This window comes from Melopsittacus undulatus, chromosome 5 (genome assembly GCF_012275295.1).
Source record: "Melopsittacus undulatus isolate bMelUnd1 chromosome 5, bMelUnd1.mat.Z, whole genome shotgun sequence".
Classification (NCBI taxonomy): domain Eukaryota; kingdom Metazoa; phylum Chordata; class Aves; order Psittaciformes; family Psittaculidae; genus Melopsittacus; species Melopsittacus undulatus.
In genome coordinates this window covers 45,710,923-45,731,051 of record NC_047531.1, presented here as the reverse complement: position 1 = coordinate 45,731,051, position 20,129 = coordinate 45,710,923, and the positions used below count along the sequence as shown (strand labels likewise).

The 20,129-nt window shown below is 52.4% G+C and overlaps 1 protein-coding gene across 2 annotated transcripts; it reads right to left on the bottom strand.

Annotated features, from left to right (window-relative positions):
* Nucleotides 1-518: 518 nt before the first annotated feature.
* Nucleotides 519-16,178, bottom strand: PDGFB (platelet derived growth factor subunit B). Of its 2 annotated transcripts, none has more exons than XM_031050155.2 (7): nucleotides 15,242-16,178; nucleotides 8,939-9,035; nucleotides 5,721-5,804; nucleotides 5,058-5,263; nucleotides 3,225-3,366; nucleotides 2,657-2,824; nucleotides 519-1,420 (listed from the first exon to the last, which is right to left on the bottom strand). In XM_031050155.2, exons 1-6 carry the CDS (start codon nucleotides 15,329-15,331, stop codon nucleotides 2,688-2,690), a joined length of 756 nt encoding a protein of 251 aa, XP_030906015.1. In that variant the 5' UTR covers nucleotides 15,332-16,178; the 3' UTR covers nucleotides 519-1,420; nucleotides 2,657-2,687. The 2 variants fall into 2 exon arrangements, with proteins under 2 accessions (XP_030906015.1, XP_005150400.1); XM_005150343.3 differs by having other exon boundaries at nucleotides 1,222-1,420; nucleotides 2,653-2,824.
* Between the last annotated feature and the right edge of the window lie 3,951 nt (nucleotides 16,179-20,129).

The window sequence follows — 20,129 nt, the reverse complement described above, 5'->3', positions numbered from 1 at the left end:
CAGAAGGAATTTGAGAGGAAGATGGGAGGAAAACGGTGGGAGATACAGGGACACTGGTAAGGGGGAGAGCAGGGGAGGCATGGTGTGCAGGACACCCGTGAAGGGGTTAAAAACCTTGGGGGAATGACATGATGCTGCTCTCAGGACCACAGAGCAGGCAAGGACAGCTCACTGAGATTAAGTCATGCTTCTAAGTTTGGCTGTTGTTGGTCTCGTTGTGATGCCACTTTGCCTCCTGCAAGGAACTTGTGTCGGGGAGAGGGGGGGTTGGTGCAGAGGGAGAGAAAAGGGCAATGAGAGGGAGATCAGATGATGCTTCTGCCTGTCCCCTCCCAGCCCTCGCAGGCACACTGCAGTAACAGCGGGCTTCCCTGCCAGCCCAGCCAAGCCGCTGCACGTGCCTCTGAGCTTCCTGCTGCAGGGAATGAAATCCGCTTAAGAACATATATATATATATATATTTATATATGTATGTATAAATACACATACACACACACACGCACGCACACGTATATATATATATACACACACACACATATACGCACGCACACATACAGAGTGAATTTAAAAAATACTTTTAAGTCCGAGCCTGGAAATTTGAATTCTCCACCAGCATGTGCAAAGATGGGTCCCCTTTTGAAAGGGCCCTGCTGCTGTCCGCTCCTTCCCCATGATCCAAACACCTTCCAGTCAGCACCAGGAGCCGGAGGGGAAAGGGAAGGGGGGGAATGCTTTTGGCTTCTTTTGTTTTGCTTTGTGGTTCTTTTTGTGTTATGTTCCCCGAGATGTTGTATATCTTAGTGGTTTTGGTTTTCCTTTTCTTAAAATAAAATATACACACGCACGTTAAAAATATATAGATCTGTCCACGTAGGGCGATAAAGTCCTTAGTGCATTTTCCATCATCGCCATCTGAGATATGTCTGTTTCCAAAATGAAGGTCCAGGGCAAGCTTTGATCTCAGCCAGGCCCCCCAGCCTTACCAGAAACACGAGGGAAAAGGAGAACATTCCCCTTCTGCCCTCTGTCCATGTGTTTTTCTTCTTCCCTTTGAAGAAATTGGACCCACTTTCCTTTTCTCATTTTCTATCCTGTCCTCTGGAGCGGGGAAGGCATTGTGCTGTCCTCATTGCATGTTGTGGCTGTCGGGGTTCACGGGTTTATCTGTACTTTGTTCTTTTCTCATATATATATAGATAGATAGATAGATCTTGTTTGTCCTTGTTTGTGTGTGTGTGTAAAACTTTAAAATTATGCTAATAAATGAAAGAAGGGAGAGGCTTTGGTGGGAGAAGGTCCACTGCTGGAAAGGGAAGCACCAATTGCCGTCTGAATCAGACGTCGAGGCAGACGGACAAAGAGGAAAAGTAATCACTCCAAGGACCCCATGGGGGCAATACAGCAAATATATTAAATAAACCTGAAAATGAAACAGAAACACGTGTTAGAACATGGAACCCTCTCCCCTCCATCTCCCCTTCTCTCCAGCTTTCTCCTCTGGATATGATTCTGTCGAAGCATCAGATTAGAAGCCCAAGAGTGCTTTTAAGCATCTCTATTTTAACTCCTGACAGCTTGAGCCACAGCTGAGATTTGCAGGGATTTGTAACATGGGAACTTTGGGCTGCCAGGAGGATTCTGGGATAATCAGAGCCTCGTAGTGCTAAGTGTGGGAATACCAATCCTAAGGCAGTGCCTGGCACCTCTCATCGCCAGCTCCTGAAATGCCACACATGGAAGCCCCTTCATCTCCCCTCCCAAGGAGGCAAGGGGAAGTGAATGCGAAACAAGTGGCCCAAGCTCATACAAGGGTCTGTGGCAGAGCTGGAACTGCTGAGTCATGGGCTAGAGCATTCCCTGTTAGGCTGTGCTGCCTCACTCTAAATTCAGCCTCCTCCCTACGGCTGTGGTCTGGCTCCTCTACTCCTCTTTTCTGCCCCTTTCCCTCTCTCATAGGGAACCAGGGATTATTCTCCTTTCCCATGTACCAGTGACATTCTTCTAGTGACGAAGGAATTACTCCTGTTTAAACAAGTCATGGAGAGAAGAATCAGACCCTGGATGGACAAAGTACAGATCTCTTGCCAGAGATTCCAGTTCTCCTTTCCCTGGTATGACCTTTCTTATGCACACAGCCTTCCCGCTAGGAGAGAGAGGAACCAGAAGTGTTGCTGCTTTCCAGTCTTTCTGCCAACACAACTAATGAAATAAAAGGAAAAGGGATCCCCAGAGCAACATTAATTGTCTGCTTTCAACAGAGAATCAATAGAGAAAGGAGAACAGGAGTTGCTCCACAGAAGAGATGAATTACACAGCCCCCAAGGGCATTTAGGTGTAGAGAGAAGTCAGCCTTACAAGTTGCCTGTAAGGGAGGCAGGCGAAGGAGAGGGCAGGGCCTGAGAGCAAGTGTGATTGCAGCATGATGCTTCCACCTCTCCTCTTTGCAAAGAGCCATAAAGCCATAAATAGGATGCACATGTTGGATCCCAGCCTAATCCTCCTCCCTCCTTCAAGCTGGGTTTTATCATGCCCAGGCCCTGAAGTAGCCCCACACTGAAAGCAGATAGTGCTGCAGGAAGGCTTTAAGATGCCTGGGCAGAACCGTGTCCCAGGAGAACATCTCCCCTGACTGGAAAAGCAGCTTGCTGTTACCTGCCTTGTGCTCTCTCTCTCCCCTGCCAGCACTTCTATGCTATGAGGATTTCTTTCAGCACTTTCTTAGCATTGACATGCTTGTACTTCTTATGTTTCCTCTTCTGCGCTGGCGGCCGGCGTACTCGCTGCCTCTGTGAGACAGTGGCTGTGGTGAACGACGGTGACAAGCCTGCCAAGACAAGGGGAGAATGTCTGTACAGAGAGGGGCTGGGCTCATGTTGAAATATCTTTCTCCACACACTATCAACAAAGAGCTCTGCAACAGGAGGGCCACAAGGCCTCCTTCTGTTCTTCTGCCCCTTGTCCTCTGTTCTCCACAGTCTCTTCTTCTTGCTTTTCCCACGATGCCCTTCCCGTCACCCCTCACCTTCCCCTCATTCATTTCCCTCAGTTTCAGCCCCTTGCTGGCAGGCACACATCCTGGGAAAGGTCCCTCAGCTGGTATAAACCAGCCCATGGGACTCACTGGAGCTTAGCAGACTGAAACCAGCGGAGGGCTCTTTCCTCTCCCCCCAGCCTCTCTTCTCATGCCTCCCTCCACTCCACTCTACCCATGCCAGGATCCTTACGTCTCTGTTCCCGTGGCACTGGCCGGCTGCTCCTTGGGGGCGGACGGGACACAGCTTCACACCGACACTGCACATGGTCCTCCAAAGGCACAACGACTTTCCTGAAATTTGGCTTCCTTTGGACAAATTCAATCTTGTTCACCTACGTGGGAGAGAGAAGCAAGCAAGAGATTAATAGAGCTGCAGCTCCCACTCTGGTAAAATAATCAGTGTCAGTGCACTTCACTACTGGCTTTCTTCCGAGAGGGTCAGAAGGCAGTTTACAGAGCACGGTTCAGATTCAGGGGTGGTGTGTATGGGAGCTAATTCTGCACACACCAGCGTAGAGCAGACCTAGACCAGACAAGTTCGGATGTGACTGGTTGTTTTCCCCTGTTCCTAACTATCGCTGCTGCCTACGCTGGATGACTGGTGGGTAACCAGACAGACATGGGATGTGCAGAACACACCAGCCTGTTTCTGACAGATGTGATGGTGGGGGCCTGGGGGCAACCAGAATTAACTCCCACCAGATCCTACAGGAAGGGCAAAAGGAGAAAAACTCAGGTCCGATGCAAGCAAGCGCTTCACCAGCTCTGCTGAGGCCTGTCTGAATTTGTCTCACACTCTTTAATAACTCGCAGGGCTGAAGCCCTCAGCTCCGTGTTTCACAGGAAAGGCGGTGCTCTGGAAATTCCCTCGGACTCTCCACCAGTGCTGACTCAGAGGACAGACTTCACTGCTCCACATCCCACCACAGGGAACAAGCTTTACGGGGGTCCCTCCCACTGCAGCAGCAGCCGGAGCTGACCCCACTCAGCTTATCTGGTGAGACTGTGGTCCCTGAAGTGCTCCATGAGCTATAAATACTCACTGTAGGATGGAATTCCTCTAAACCCATTGCCCCCAGCAGCATCCCTCAGCCAGTGCAGAAGCAGCCAGGCCTGTTTATCTTTCCTTGAAAGCCCACTCTGCACGTTCCAGACCACACGCTGCTCGCTAGACAAACACTTCCAGCCAAACAATAGAGAGACCTCTGTCCTCAAAGAAACCATTTCCAGGTCACTTTTTCAAGCTGCCTTTTGACCTCTCACTTGTTTTTTCCACAAAAACAACTCCTGCTCCCCCACACATTTTTCCCTCAATCGGCCTGGCTTTTCTGAGAAAGGAATTTCCTGATGAAAAGGGCTGTGTGAATACAACCTCTCTCAGCCAACCTCTGCTGCCTGCCTGCCTGGGGGAGTCTCTTACGGCTAAGGCAGAGGATTAGGATGGGATGAATATTATTTTTAAACCAGCTGTCTGGGAGGAAGCTGTGAGAAGGTCACTGGTAGCTGTGAGGAGGGAAGGATCAGAGCAAGAGGTTAACTATCAGGTGTCTGCTTAGTGCTGGAGTGGGTCAGGAGGCAGTCGTGGGGCTGAGAAAGAGGAGGAGTTGCTCCAGTGTGTGTCTTGGGAAGAAGCTGCAGCAGCAGCAGGGGGATGGAAACTGAACTGCAAAGCCCTCCTCTTTCTGCATCAAAACCAATTCCTGCAGTGAAAGTGTCCTGTTTCTTCTGCTCTAACACAGCAGACAAGGCTGCCTCGAGCCCTAGAAATAGCCACAGCGTGGAGCTGCATCTGGTGACAGTCCCCAGCTGCTGGACAGCACCAGCCCTCCCAGTGGCTGGCATGGAGGGATGTCACCCCACACCAGAGGCTGCAGCACTCTGTGGCTAATGCAGGAGGTGTGACCACAGAGTGGGTGCAAGGGAACAGATATGTGAGCCTGAGACCTGCACTGGTTTGGGTTTGGGGGGATAAGGATGGAGGTAAGCTGCAAGAGGAGGGAGCAGCAGGAAGTGTCTCCCTTACCTGGACATGCCGCACACGAATCTGCATGGGACGACACTGCACGTTGCGGTTGTTGCAACACCCGGAGCAGCGCTGCACCTCCACGCAGGGTGGCCACACCACGAAGTTGGCATTGGTGCTGTCCACCATGTTGCGGGAGATCTCGAAAACCACGGTCCGTGTCTTGCACTCTGCAAGGACAGCCGGTTCTGCTGCTGCCAGAGCATCTGCCGGGGGGCGGGAGAAGAAGGGGGGAATGAAACAGGCTTTGGGCTGTTACCAGCCTGCTGCAGCCACCTCTACTAGAAGAGAAAACCCACACATGGCTCTTACACGCACACATATTCTCTCTTTCTCCCACTCCTCCAGTTCCCTCCCTGGACAGAGCCACACCTTGTGAAGGAGGCCCCGGTAGCTCGGCAGGAGATGACTCTTCTGTAGATAAAATCAGCACCAGCAGGATTTAAAGCAGAACAGCTTACAGAGCTCCAGACTCCCTCTCCTGCCCTCCTGGGGTGTGACACCGAGCGCCTGCATGAGGCCCAGACCCTCCTTCTTGTCTGTCTACACATCCAAGCACACTGTAACATCAAACACCACAGTGTATCTCAAGACATGCATCTGCATCCACCTACAGCTGCTCAGGCGAATGCCCAAAAAACCACAAGGTGCACCCCAACTCACCTATGCTTCGTCGCTCTCGAGACAGGACCATTGGGTTTTGACCAGGCTGAGTTGTACTCAGGTTCAGGCTTGAGCTATCTTGCTCTGCAAAGGGAAAAACACGACTTAGTAACACGGGATAGAGGCAGGAGAAGAGAGCAGGCACTTGTGCTCTGCTCATCAGACAATATGTAGAGAAGTTAGATAAGCCACAGCCCCAGGACATCATGCTAGGTGTAAATCCACCAGCAAGGTCACAGCTGCGCTGGGCACGGACACTCTCGGTTTGCACTTGGCTCAGACTGTATAGCTCAAAGCAAGAAGCCTATCATGAAAGAGGGATCCCAGTCTGGTCTGGGAGAGGAAAACTCCAGCCCAAGTATGCCAAGGTCTATGGCAGGGCCTTCTGGTGTCAGAGAGGAGTAGCAGAGGGATTCAGATCAGCTGGCTGAGACCAGGATCAAGGATTAGATGGGACCAGCTGAAAGGGTGGTGTGTGACACTGAAGTGCCTTGCAGGCATGGCTTGGGACTGGGAGAGTTGAGGGGTAGAAGGGCAGGTGAAGGGATGACGGGTGAGAGGTGAGGCACTTGATTGTCCTCTCCCAACCCACCGCAGCTGCTCTAGGTCAGAGTCACTTTTAGGAGAGAAGAACTGAAAAATAAAGTTAACATTACTTTCCCCCCCTACCACTCTAAGGTAAGCTACACGATCTGTAGGTAGTTCAGTCAGTGATGGGAGAGGAAGACTGATAGCATTCAGGCCAGTCCTGAGCAGTTCCCTCCCACCCCACTGCTTTTTCCCATAGGAAGCGGTGAATAGAGAAATGCCCATAATCCCCATGGAGCACTCCAACACGCCAGCCCCTCCTGAGCTCCGGACAATGGCTGCACTCAGAGATAGCTCCCACCCAGCCACAGCTCTTTCCTTCTCTGACCTGCTTTAGCAGCTGAAGGAAGCTGAATGGACGTCAGCATCAAGGGAGCAATTTTCTTAAAGGGAATTTGGGGCCAGTAGAAGATCTCTGTTTATCAGATATGTGCTGGAGCAGATTTCCCATACCTATCGTGTCCCATTCCTCTTCCTTAACCCTGCCCTAGTGCAGCTTCTTTTAAGGGGGAGCAGAGACTTTGCTCTCCACTCAGCACTGAAGCAATTGCTGAAGGATTTGGGATGAGTGCAGTGAGGCTATATTCACAAGGCAGAAATCATGTGCATGAGCACATCTACACATGAGGTGGACACACACCCTTTAAAGCAGCTGGAGAGGTACAATGAGTTCTAGGACACCATTCATCTTGCCCTGAGGCAGACACCCAAAATGAGATCTGATGGATCATACACTAGAAGGGCAATAGTTCTCTAGGGGGTACAGAGGCTGTCTGGACAACTGGCTTAGATGAACATGTGTGCTTCTAGGGCAGCCACAGTTAAGGGTGATGAGCCTCACTCTACATCCCTCTGTTGACAGGTCTACAGTAGTGTCTAAGGTCAGAAGAGCTCATCTGCCTTCTGGAGCTGCCTAATCCTGGCTCCCCGTGCAGGCAGTGGAACACAGCAGCTATGACACACACAGGGTGTATCGACAGCACAGTGAAAAATACCAGCCACTTTGGGATTGTTTTGCTAAGACACTAACTGCACACAGGGCAAGCAAATGGTGATGTGCCTTGGTCGCTACCTGGGAGAGGATGAAAGCCAAAAGGTGCAACAAAGAGACAGCTTCACAGCATCATTTATTTTCTGTTTCCCTGACCAGCCTTTCCCATCTGGGACCTGAAGTGAAACCAGTGGCTCAAAGCTCTGCAGCCTTCTCCCAATCCAAGAGAAGCCCATTTTATTTCTTCATTCTGAGGGTGGTTGGTAACCGCAATAGAGATGTATCTGTTCCTTAGACACCGCGACATGACAGACTGCACGCATCTTCTCAGCCGCTCCTTCCCCACCCTGCCTGGCATTTCATCAAACGAGGGTGGGGGCTGCCTTTTGTGCACAAGTTGAGTTGGTGAGAGGAGGGAGAGGGGGGAAAACAGCAACAACTGTTGACTTGAAACAAATCTCCTATTGAAAACCAAGTCCCTCCCTCCCTCTCCCAGGTTGTCCTTCTACTACACCCCAGGTCAGCGCTGAAGATAGCTGGGGTGGAGGGGACCAGCCTGGGACAATCCAGCACAGCTAATTTTGGAAGTTGCCCCATTGTGTGGCTCATGGATGAGGAGGAGGGAACTGGTGAGGGCAGGGAGCGGCCGTGGCGGTGGTGGGGAGCCTCGTCGCCTCTTTCTAAGGCAAACAATAGCTGAATGCAGCTGGTGCCCTCCCCCTCGCTTTTCCCCCCCTGCCCCTCCAGGGCCGTTTTGAAAGGCAGCGGGAATGCTTTTGAGACTGCGCCAGTGGTTGGACTGGCATAGGAAACAAAAGCAGGAAATTCTGTTCCCCCGTAGATAGTGTCTCGGCAAGGATTACAAAGCTCCAAACAGACAAAACACGAGAGAGAAGGAGAGCTGGGGGGGGGGGCCGGGGGCCGACGGGCGGGAGCAGGGTTAGAATAGAAAGGAATTTGCTCTGAAGAGACCGTTTATAAATAAATTCCTGGGCCAGCCCAGCCGCCACAGCGTGTGCTCCAATTCCCACACGTGCCGACCCCTCCGCGCTCCACTGCTCCTGCCACTTCCTGTGCTCAGCCCTGCCCATGTGACCCAGAGGCACTGCAGACCCCACAGCTCTTATCTATGGGCAGAAGGGGAGTGATGCTACCCTGACTTAGCCCCTTGTGCCATATCTCACCCATGGACACGTGCTCTGACACGCTCCTCCTAAGAGCCTATGGCCTTTTGTGGATGCTAAACCTGGACACCCACTCAGCCCTTTACTCCTCTATCACCCTATTTCTACCTCCCATTTCTCCACCTCCTAAACTGATGCTTGGCCTATTCGAGCTCTGAGGCTAGTGCATCTCCCAGGGTGAAAAGTGCTGACTTCAGTTCTTGGCACTCACCTTGCCCATCTCCTACCACTTTTGGAAGCCAGTGTCCCTCAGTGGGCCAAGCAGTTAGGAGATCTGGAACAGCTCCTAGTTGCCTAACTCCCACAGGTTGTTGGGGGTTTTGGGTGTGTAAACAGCCAGGCTCCTGAATGGTTCCTATATTTATAGTGATGTCTGTTGAAAATAGACTACCCCCTCCCTCCCCACCAAAGAGTTAAGAAAAAATAGAGGAGTGTTTGGTGAAGAGGAGATTTACCTACGGAGTCTATCCGCAGGGCGCGCTGGAGGTCGCTGATGGAGCGCAATGAGCTGTCACCCAAAATCTCATAAATGTCTTCGGGTATAGGGTCCCCCTGCCAGGTGACAAAGAGGAAAGAAGGTGAGAAACAAGCATTAGACAGGCAACCTGCAAATACTGCCTGCATCATGGAGCAGGAGCTGGGGGAGCCGAAGGAGCATGGGGGAGGCATGACAGAACCAAAGACATGCCCACATGAAGGCATGAGTCTGAAACCTGAGCAAAAGCAAAAGCCCTTCTCACTGACTCCCACAAAGTGTTTGGGAGACTGACAAAGCCCAGAAATGCCCAGGTTGTGCAGCAGAGCCCCAAATGCTCTGCAAGCAGCCAGCAAGGCTTCCTTCTTCGGTGCTGTATGAATTCTCCAGGTGGCCTCTCATTCCTGCTGCCTGCAGTAAAGGCGTTTTAACAGACTTCCCTTACGCTATCTGATAAAAGCTTCCCAATATTTCCCTCCGTTATGAAACTCCCTAACAGGCTTTGTCAGATATGGGGTGTATGTGCGTGTGCGTGCGCGTGTGTTTTCAAACCACAGTGGCCCAATAATATACACGATTTGCATACTCTTCAGAAAAGAATAAAACCAGATTGGGGTTGGAGGAGAAGCCAGACCTTAGCAGCTGAGGCTGCTCCGGCGTGAGCCTGTGTGAAACCACCAAGGCTGCAGGGAGGACATGAAAGGCTCTTTGAGGTGGTGAGCTGAGGAGCTCATTTGGATGAAGAAACACATGGGAGTCAGGATGTCATTGCATGCCAGTGCCAAAAAAACCCTGAAGTAAGCAGGTTTTCAGACATCGGACGATGGGACAAATCCAGGGTTTGTGCAGGCAGGTGCAACGCCATCAATCTCTTGGGAATTTGACTCTGGCACCAGGCTTGAATGGGCCCTAGTGACAGCACTTCTCAAGACTACAAAGGAGTGGTGTGGGAAAGCAAGCACTGACTAAAACACACTTCCGAAAGGCTAGAAAAAGAGATGGAGGAAAGTACTGGCCAAAGTGTTTGCTTAGCTCCTCGCTCTCTTCATTCAGGGCTACTCATGCAGAAAAGCTGCTCTTTCAGCCGGGTGCTGGATGCCGTCTGAGCTGCAGCCCTACACATGCCCCTGTAACTGAGAGGAGAACTTGGCTCGTGTGCTTGTGAAACGCAGGGATTTTCATGTGGGTTTTTATGGGCAGTAGGTGGCATGTGTGTGGTCCTTCTAGTGTATCACTGCTCCCTCCCTGCCTGCGTTCACTGCAGAACATTTCCCTTCACTTAGAGCTGAGGAAAACCCCCAGGCAGGTGGTTAAACACTGGCTTTAAAACCCAGAGGGCTTTAGCCTAAACCTGCAGCCACTTTTGCATGGTTGCTTGAGCCTGGCACCCTCCCACACGTGCCTGTCTCTTGGCCACCCGCCCTTCGCCTCTATTAACAGGGCAATAGGAGTGTCCTGTAGCCCACCCACTGATACTATGACTTAAACTAGGACATGGTGCCTGGAAGGCTGCTGTAGCCTCAGTCACGGGGCAGACACCTGCTGGGATAGCCACAGAGCAGACAGCACTAGCATCTTAAACCTCCGCAGCCAGATCCACCAGAGCTCGAGTCAGAGCAAGCTTCTCTGCCCTGCTCTGTCCCTGTCACTGTCACATCTTGCCACAGATCTGGCTGTCCGCCTGCAGCAAAAAGCAGATTTTACATCCCCAGGCATCACTTCCTCAGTCTCCGAGGGAGAAGGGAGCGGCATCAGTGATGAATGCACAGTGAGAGAGAGACTTGTATAATTCAGGGATCACTGAATAGCTGCGAAATGAAGATGCCTTCTGACAACTCCTGCTGCGTGAGGAAGAGTGGGACCAACAGCCCAGTGCCAGCGAGGCTCTGCAGCACTTCCCTGCCTTGTGCCACACACATTTACTAGAAAAGGAATCATTTGCAATTCCCAGGACTTGCAGCCAGAGCTCAGGGTTTTTAACGCTTGCACCTGTCAGCCAAATGCATTTGTGTGCGAATGCTGCTGTGCACGGATGCCCCTGGTCCTTCCTGACACTCAATCCGTGTAGGAAATGGAACTTTATTTTGAACTCCGGCATTCGCTGGGGGAGACTGTGGGCAGGTGCTACGAGACTCAGTGACTTTGGAGGCGAGCTGGGAGGTGTCACCTTGCTCACAGAACAGGGGGAACAGATAGGAATCAGGGATTGCAAATGCAGGCCCTCAAGAGCCGGATTGCTGGAAGCTGCCTGTAGGAATAAGCTCCACTCCCTGCTCACAGTAGCAGCTTTAGGTGCCAATTTTTCCTTGTTGCAGATACTACCAGCATGGCTGTGGTGTATCACCAGCCCACACAGCTCATCATCCCCAGGCTTTGCGAGGCAGCTCTGCCAGTGACAACCACAAGTCTGTGAGGCTCCTTCCTTTCCTCTTGTGCCGCAGAACCGTGCCCAAGGCTGGCCTAAGAGGAGCTGTACAGACCTGAGCTGCATGGCTTGTCCTTGTGCCCTTTGGGGTCTGTGATGGGAACAGCAGTGCCACTGGCCCCCCAGCCTAGCCCTATGACCGGCAGGCTCTGAGATTGTGGGCACTGCACACACCCAAGCTTGGGGCTCTTTGTGGGGATGGCACACAGGGACGCAGAGGTCCCTCAGCCACCCCTACCTGATCCCACAGGGTGAGAAGGTGGAGGAGCATTGCAGGAGGTGGGATCCCCAACAGACCAGCCCAAGCAGCTGGTGCCTTTCCTGCTTAGCAGCTCCTCTGGAGTTATTTGTCTAACACAGGTTAACAATCTCTCTTTTTTTACTGCCCGGCACATCAAAGAAGACTTTTGTCTCAATGGACTCCTGGCTGGCTGTCAAGTGCCCCAAGGCCTGGCCTCGTAGTCCCGTGAGGCCCTGAATTCCTATAAGAAAGTAAGTTTGTTCTTCCCTCTCTCCCTTCCTCCCTCCCTCTGCCCAATGCCTGGCTCTGCACCAGACCAGGGGTCACCCCGCATTCTGCCAGTCCCCTGGCAGGGATGTCCCCATCCCTTCTCCCAGCTGCTGGTGCTTGGGGGGTGAGACCCATAGCCACAAGGCTGCAGGGGCCCTCCCTGTGCCGCATTATAGCTGGGACACCGGGGCCTCTCGGTTCATTGGCTTTGCTTCCCTCCTCCCAGATATCAGCAGTAAAGCAATGCACGTGAATCAATGCCCAGCAAACCAGAGGCACACACACGTTCTCCCCAAATCAGCCTCCTCCTTTACCCCACCACCCCTGTGCCTCTGAAGCTTTCTGCCAACACAAGCTGTTGAGAACCAGGGATGGTGCAGCAGCAATGAGCTGCTGCGAAGGTGGCACAGGGAGTAAGCAGGGCTGTGCTTGTGTCCTCCCTCCAACTACTCACAGGCAAGGGTTGCAGAGTCTTGCACAAGCAGACACAAAGGAGGAGGGAGCAAAGACTGTGCAACTGGCAGGGAAGGTAGACCCTCAGGGCTCAAAGAAACCAGCCAAGGATACTCCCAAGGTGTGGACTCCTCTGGCCACTTTTTGGAAGTGATGTGTCTAACACACCCACCTCTGACTGCACTCGGAAGGACAGAAGGGTAGCAGCAGCACCAGTCTCCTCTGCCCAGCAGAGAAGGACTTTCCCAAGCACCTCCACACTGACTGTGGTAAGGGATCTTGGCCGCAGGGTGATCAGCCAGGCAAAAAACCCCAACCCAAACAAACAGCATTTTTTAATTCCCTCTGAAGCTGATGTGAGGACCCCGAGGAGAGACTCCACTGCATTCCATTGCAGGACTGGCAGTACCTGCCATCAGCCTGCTGAAGCCCAGAGGCTCTTGCTCCCCTGGCACAGGGCTTACATCCTTCTATCATCACTCCTAGCTACAGGGGCACTCCAACATCTACCTGATAGAGGCATAACCCTCCTTGCATGAGCCCCTTCCACATGGGACGGTGGCATACGTCTTCCTCCCTTAGAAGAATCAAACTTACTGTTTGATCTTGCCCATGTTGCTCAAACACAGCCAGGCCTACCCACCCTTTTCCCATTTCAAAGGGGGCTCCGCTGCTCTACCCTGCTCCTCCACACACCCCCAGCACCTCCCCTGTGAGGGCTGGAGGCATTTCCACCCCCAGGGCCCCTGTTGTCTACCAGCAGCACTGGAGACAGGGCAGAAACCACTGTCATTCCCTCCTGCTGCTTCGCATCAGCTGACAGTGAGAGGGAGGCAGAGAGGACTCGCCCGGCTCCTTCCAGGAGCTCACCCCACACGTGTCATCCACCCGGGCTTACACTGCTTTGTCCTTGTCACAGCCTCATGCTAGGAAGAATTGGGAAGTGTCCCAGAGCGTTGCACCGGGAAGACGTGATGGGGAGCTGGGCTGAGGTTATAAGCAAGCGCCCAGCCGCACCCCATTCCTCGGGAATTCCAGAAAGCCCTGCCAGTGGGGCTTCACCCCAGCACAACCACACTGGGCTCAGCCCAGCTCTGTAAATGTTGCAAGGCAACTATTAGAGCCCGTGGGGAAAATGTAAATTGGTTTAGCATCCTCGCTTCCCAACTGGCAAATACCTTCCCGCTGAGGCTTGTACTCCCTCCGGCTGGAAGAGCTCCAGGGCCCTGCAACTCCAATGGGTGTGATCGGAGAGGGAGAGGGACTCAGGAGGCTTCATCTCTTGGCTCAGGCCGCTGCTGATTAGGGGGAGCTACTGTTCCCCATGCACCTTCTCCAGCACGGCACCAGAGTAGGTGCAAGCCCTATGCAGAGGATGCCTATGGGTCAGCCTGCCAGTAGAAGTCATGTATGCATCTGGTATGGAGGATGTAATGCATTACCCTCAGAGTAGATACGGGGACTGACTGCAGGCAGAAGCATCTACCCAAGCAGCCCCCTAGGATCAGGCACTTCCATCTTCACCTTTCCCCAGTACCAACCACAGCTGATGTTTCATGCTGCATGGGAGAAAGAGATCTGAGCCACCCACAGAGGAAATACCATCCACTGCCCAAAACAAACAACAACTGGGCAGCCCACAGCTCTAACTGCTTCCCTTTGCGGCTTGGGCAAGGGCAAAATGGGCCCATAAGGAGGTGATGTGATGCTTCACACCCAACCCCTTCCCCGCCACCTCACAGAAGGCTGCACCCACCCACCCTGCCTGAAAATGAGGAAGGAAGAGAAAGAAATGATGCAAAGGGAGGAAAGTTTTAGTGGAAAGGTATTTTCCTGCCCTTGACAACCCCCAAGCCGCAGATCTAACCCATGGTTTCACCACCTTGGGTAGAGCTGGATGATCGGGGCTTTCTGATCCCTTCAATCTGCATGCAATCAGGCAATGAAATGTGGCAGCACAGGACTGGGGGTCTTGTGGCTGCTTTTCCTTAACCGTGGCTCAGGGTGAGGCTTTGATTTCCACACTGGGAGACCAAAGAGGGTTGGGGTGCACATCCATCAGCCAAATCCACTGCCTGGTCCCCACCCTGTGCCCAGCTCCCTGCTGAGCAGAGCATGCAGGAGGACTGCAGGACAAGATGCTGGCGTGACTGTGCAAGCACAGGCAGCAGAGACACCCATCTCCTGCCTCTTCCCATGGCCCCAGCTTGACACACACCTTACTGCGTAACCATGCCACCCGCGAGTCAGCTGTCTATAGCCACCCCGTCCCTACCTCGCCTCTTTCTCCATCAGCCCCTCGGCAATGCCACGTTGGGTTTCACATTGTGATAACTGGGACTCGGTTCCTGCCTCACCAAACAACCGGAGGAGGTGAGAGGTGCGATGGCAGCGGAGCCACCGGCGGGCACCATGCCCCGGAGCGACAGCCCTGGGGGAAGCCGCTTGAGGGGCAGGAGGCTCCGGCAGCACCCGGGGACCCGGCCTCCCCTTCCCCTCCACTGTGGGGGAGCCCCAGGGGATGGGCGTATTTCCACGTCCCGAGGGGACACCGCTCCTCCCGAGGGGACACCGCTCCCCCTGAGGGGACACCTCTCCTCTCTACGGGGCAGCCCCGCCGCGGGGCTGGAAGCCGGCCCAGCGGTCGCTCCCCTCAGGCCCGGCTCTGCCCGCCATTAGCGCGCCCGCGCCCCTCAGCAGCCCTGCCCTCAGCGCGGGGCAGGCAGCCGCCGCCCGCCCGGCCTCCGAGCCCCGGCCGCGCAGCTCCGCTCCCCGCCGGGGCTTCACCCGCCGCACCTGCGGGGCGGGAGGCGCCGCCGCCGCCGGTCTCCCCCCGGCCGGCTCCGGCGCTGGCAGCTCGGCAGCACCGCCCGCTGCCCGCGGTGCAAACTCACCTCCAGGCGGGCCAGGGGCAGGGAGAGGATGAACGCGAAGACCACGCCGAGATTCATGCCGGCTTCAGGCCCCGCCGGCTGCGGGCACATGGACGGCGAGCTCCGGGAGGGAAGCGCTTCCCGCAGAGCCGCCCGGCCTCAGGCATCGAGGGCGCCGCGTGTTCCCATCTCCCCTCCGAGCCGGGCTGCTGCTGGTGGAAGAGTTGCGGGCGCCCTTGGAAGAGGAGGTGGCTGTGATGGAGGGGGGAGGCAGAAGTGATTCTCGGTGACTCGCCTGCCTCGGTGCTATCTCATAAGCCCGGAGGAAGAGAAATGGAGTCCCTCGAAATGATCCGCATCCAGAGTCCGTGTCCCCCTTCCCTCAAGGGATGCTTCGGTATTGCCTTCTGCTAGGTGGTCCACATGCTGGTTTTCCTCTTGGTTGTCTTGCTTTTTAAAATGTATGTAGGTAAAAGATTTTACATGCAGACAACAATGGCTCAATGTTCTTAGAAAAAAAATGCACAAAATAATAATTTAAGAAAAAGAAAAATAAAAACTTTCCAAAGTTTAGTGCGAAATCCAAAAAAAAAAAAGTCTTCCTTAAGGTGTCCTTCTCTTAAAATGCTCCTTTTCTTCCTTGTGCACACTTGCTAGCATACATTGAATTTCTTCTCCTTATATTAAGATGCTGTCTTGGGTGCCTTCTCGTTCGAAGTGCTGGCCGTTCACTTGGACGTGAGGTTTGCTATGGGCTTGGAGACAGGTGAGAGCAAATGTTTTCTCCCTGGGTTGCGTGTGTGTGTATGTGCAGGCGCTGAGCCTTGACAAGCCTCAGAGCGGAGCTGCTGCTGCCTCCCGCGCTCTGTTGCAACAAGGAAAGACAATAAAGAAGGAAAAGAAGCAGAAAAGGTAAAATTGACGGGGAGGCGAGCGAGCCTATGGGTCTTTATTTTAGTCTGCGAGCTGCAAGAGAGACTAAGCTGGCACTCGGGGCTGCTGCTTTTATAAGGAGAGGAGATGGGTGGAGCATAACTTGCCATCCTCCTCTTGGCTGGGTATCAAGGCGAAAATCTAGTGAGGGAGTAGCAGCCCATTGCTGACAAAATAAAAAGCGTGTTAATTTAAATGATAAATTAATTAAAAATGACTAATGTGGCAATAACCCGTGTAATGTGGCTTTAACATCGCGTGAGGAATGGGGACAGAAATTCCTTCCTCCTTAGGAAGAGATAAGAAGAGAGGAGTTCCCGGCATGGTAGTTTGTTATTTTTTTTGGCCTTGGGTTCTCACTGTTGCAAGGCGAGTGGAGCATTTCTCTCAGCTCCACTCGCTTTCTTCCCTGCCCTGCTGCACCACTACCTCCAGGGAGAGAGACGGCTTTAATACCTTAACATGTGTTTGTGTGCAGGGGGAAAGAAAAGAAAGGGCAGAGAAATTTAAATGTTGCTCCAAGACAATCTGGTGTTGCTCATGGCACTGGGAGGTATTTTTTAGCGTGATTATCTCCACGATATAATAAATGTCTGAAGGGAAATTAAGCAAGCAGATATCTGCCGGAGAGTGGGGGGAGAAAGATGGGGAGAGGAAGGCTGCTAACAGGTGAGTTCAAGAAAGAGTCATATCTGATGGAAAAAACACCTGTGCACACACCCTGTCATATACATATGGGTGACCTCTTGGCATGGAGTTGCATGCTTGCAAAGCATACTCTCGGCACAACCAGGAGGGGTTTCTGCACCATCTTTGTGCAGGCTCGTATCCACCAATACATTCCTGCACTGTCATGCACCACAGGCACTCAGCAGGCGTTTGCTCTGAATCCCAAGCATCTTCCCTGCTTTTTCTATGCTACGCACATGCTTCTAGTCGAGCTGCTCGCATACACAGCTATGTGCAAATTTTGTCTCATTCACACGTCCCTGGGCATCCATGTGTTCTCCTTCACTCTCCCCCTCTCTCTTCCCTTCTCACATACATACACCCACTGGCATACCAGTGGCCTCATCTCACAGCATCACACATGCTCCCTTTAGACTATCTAGGTGCCTGTGAGCCTCATGCAGCCAACCCTCTCTAAAGCACACAGTCTCGCACCAGTGCTCGTGTGTGCACTGTCCAAAGTGTCCAGGTATGAGGACCAGCTACAAGAACTGAGCAGCAGGCATTGCACCAAATGCTCTTCTGCAGTAGGCATCTGACAACACCTCCCAGTCTAGCTACACAGCTGAGCCTGACTTCAGTCTCATGGATGTGGATGTTGGTCAGAAGGCACAGGGACACAAAGAGGTCTGGGTGTCCTCCACAGCTTTCTTAGAATAGCATTGCTCCTCTGCTCCTCCTATCACAGACACAGGTAACTCAAACACAAAATGAAGGGTAGGGAAGCATGTCAAGGTGCTCTTGGGCTGCAAGGGATCACTATAGTTCACCCTGGCCAAGAATAAGAGAGCCCAGATTTCCCCACAGGTGGAAAGTTTGCCAGAGTTATGCTAGCTCCAAAGCCTGGGCCATCTGAGGTGCATGAGTGCAGAGATAAAGAATGTCCTGGGAGTCCCTCACACTGAGTATGAAGTCAGGCTCTGTCCCAGTTTTAGAGCTCAAGTGAGAAGAAGTGGAAATGCAACACATACCTTTGCTCTTTTCCACCTTCAGAGACCTTAACAGGACTTTATCTTAGATGCTCCAGCCATACTAGCCCTGTCCCACCCCAGATTCCTCAAGGTGTTTAGAATTCCCCTCATTCTCCATCCTGGCCCGCCAGCAGCGTACCAGCCATTTCACATGATGACAATCTGGCTCCAAACCCTGACTACCCTTATGTCTACCTGGGTGCTGAATACTGCTTCTGAATCGGTGGAAGGTTCCAAAAAGTTATAAAAGGGCCTGGGTCCATCTCAGCTTGCTCCATATGGCACCAACCAAAGGAATGACGTAGTCCTGGGCTCTCTGCAATCAGTGGGGGGAAAGCTGAGGATTTGGAATGGCCAAACCAGCTTCTGGAAGTCTTCTGTTTGAGTAGATGGAGTTGAGGGCAGCAAGGTACTGAATGTCCATGACACCATTACGTGTTCAAAGTTCGTAACAGCTAGATGGAGGCTCATGTGCCCTTTGAGGATCTCTGCCCTTGAATAACCTGGCATGGATCTACCACTTCCATGCCACCTTGTTCAAGCTGTGTCCCCCACACCACAGTGGCTCCCTGGCCAGGACAGAACAACCTGTGTGTGGGGAGGTTGATCAAACTCTTCAGCAGGGATTGATATCACCACCAGAGAGAAGGAGTCAGCAGTAAGCTAGCAGGACTGCTGCAGATTTCTTGCTCAGTAGCAACATGAGCTGCTGCAGGGCCTGGTTTTGGGGATTCTATGTGTGGGTTTATATTTTTTAAATATCCGTATACATTACATGCAAAATGAGACAGAAATAGAATTATTTATTTTCATGTGGATGATGCTTGGAAGTTTTTAGAAGCTTGACATCAGAAACAAAAAGCGAGTCCCTCCAGACAGCAAGGAAGAGGATGTTTGGAATTTGACAAATCAGCTACCTATGATCCTGCCTGGAAACAGAGCAAAGTGATATTCAAGCCACTCAGGCTTCAGTCGCTTTTCATTACTCTCTCTGCTTTTTAGAGAGGGAGAGATTTTTTTCTTTAGGGAGGTCTTTAGGCTGACTAAAGGCTGGGCCAATCTCATTGGCATTGAGTTCAACAGGGGCATGTGCACTTCAAACTGCTGTACCTTGAGCTGGTTGGGTGCTCCTTGGATTATCTTGCTGTCATGAAACGATCTTGCCATTTATCCTATGAATTCCCAAATCCAATGGGCCAACTCTTACCTTCCCCTTACTGGCCTGCGGGGTGGCTGTGGAGGCCAGTGGGGGCTATCAGTGTCCCAGATGTCACAGGACAAGAGTCTGAAACCACCACTGCATGTGGTGGGAAGGTATTTCAAGGCTACATGAATTGGCGGGACCATAACTATATCCCGTTACAGCACTGAGACTTGATGAGGTCCAGTCACAACTGTGCTAGCTGGCAGTGGCCCCAGAGACAAACCACAACAAAAGCAGATATTTCATAAGAGCCTGCAGCAGGGTTTCTTATTAAAACACTTTCATCACCGCTACTGCTTTCTAACCTGCAAACAGCTGAACTCATCTCCTCAGTTATTTTCTTATCACTAGGGAGGAGAGCAGCACATGTCCGAGGACAATAGGCAGTTTCTTGATGCAAGTCTGCTCTCCCCTCACCTCATGTCAGTGGAAAAAATGATCTACGGGCCACCATCCACAGCGGTACGATGTGAGGGGTGATATCTCTTTTTACCTATTTTAGCGAGTGGAGGGAATTGTGAAACAGCAGGAAGCAAACAGAGCTGGCAATGGAAAGCAAGACTCAGTCTAACCAGCTGAGATATCTCAGCCTCTCCATGATGAGTCCTAGTTTGAAAAACAATCAATGGAAAGAAATTAGGAGGTGTTGACAGCCAGCGTGTAGTCAGACCGCCCACTCAAGGTACCTAACTTAGGTGTTGCTCCCGCTCCGGTCTCTACATTCACGAGAACAATGAGCAATCCCTAACGCCTACTCCGCGGGGCTGCCGCAGCCGTCAATGGAGGGGAGCAGCCACGACACCGGAATGAAGAACCTAGAGTAAGTTGTATGCTTAGTTTACACCAGGAGGCCTGTTCTGTGGGCGCATCGTTTTTATGCCACATCTCCTGTTTGTATGAGGTTTATCCTGACTCGAGCGATCAGAACAGAGTCATCGTATGCAGCTTACGCGGCAGTTTGCACCATTTGCCGCAGAGGCGGCTGCCACGGAAGCTGCCCTAACAACTGAGTTCGGTCTAAAAGAGGAAGAAAGGAGGAAAGAGAAGAGAGACCAAAGGAAGGAGACAGAGA

What these genes read in the sequence shown, in the direction of transcription:
- PDGFB (XM_031050155.2), bottom strand. Translation starts at nt 15,331, where the DNA reads ATGTGCCCGCAGCCGGCGGGGCCTGAAGCCGGCATGAATCTCGGCGTG. An exon ending in CCTGCGGATAGACTCCGTAG is followed by an intron (nt 5,805 to 8,938) that starts GTAAATCTCCTC and finishes TTCCCTTTGCAG; the next exon opens with AGCAAGATAGCTCAAGCCTG. An exon ending in TTCGTGTGCGGCATGTCCAG is followed by an intron (nt 3,367 to 5,057) that starts GTAAGGGAGACA and finishes TCTCCCACGTAG; the next exon opens with GTGAACAAGATTGAATTTGT.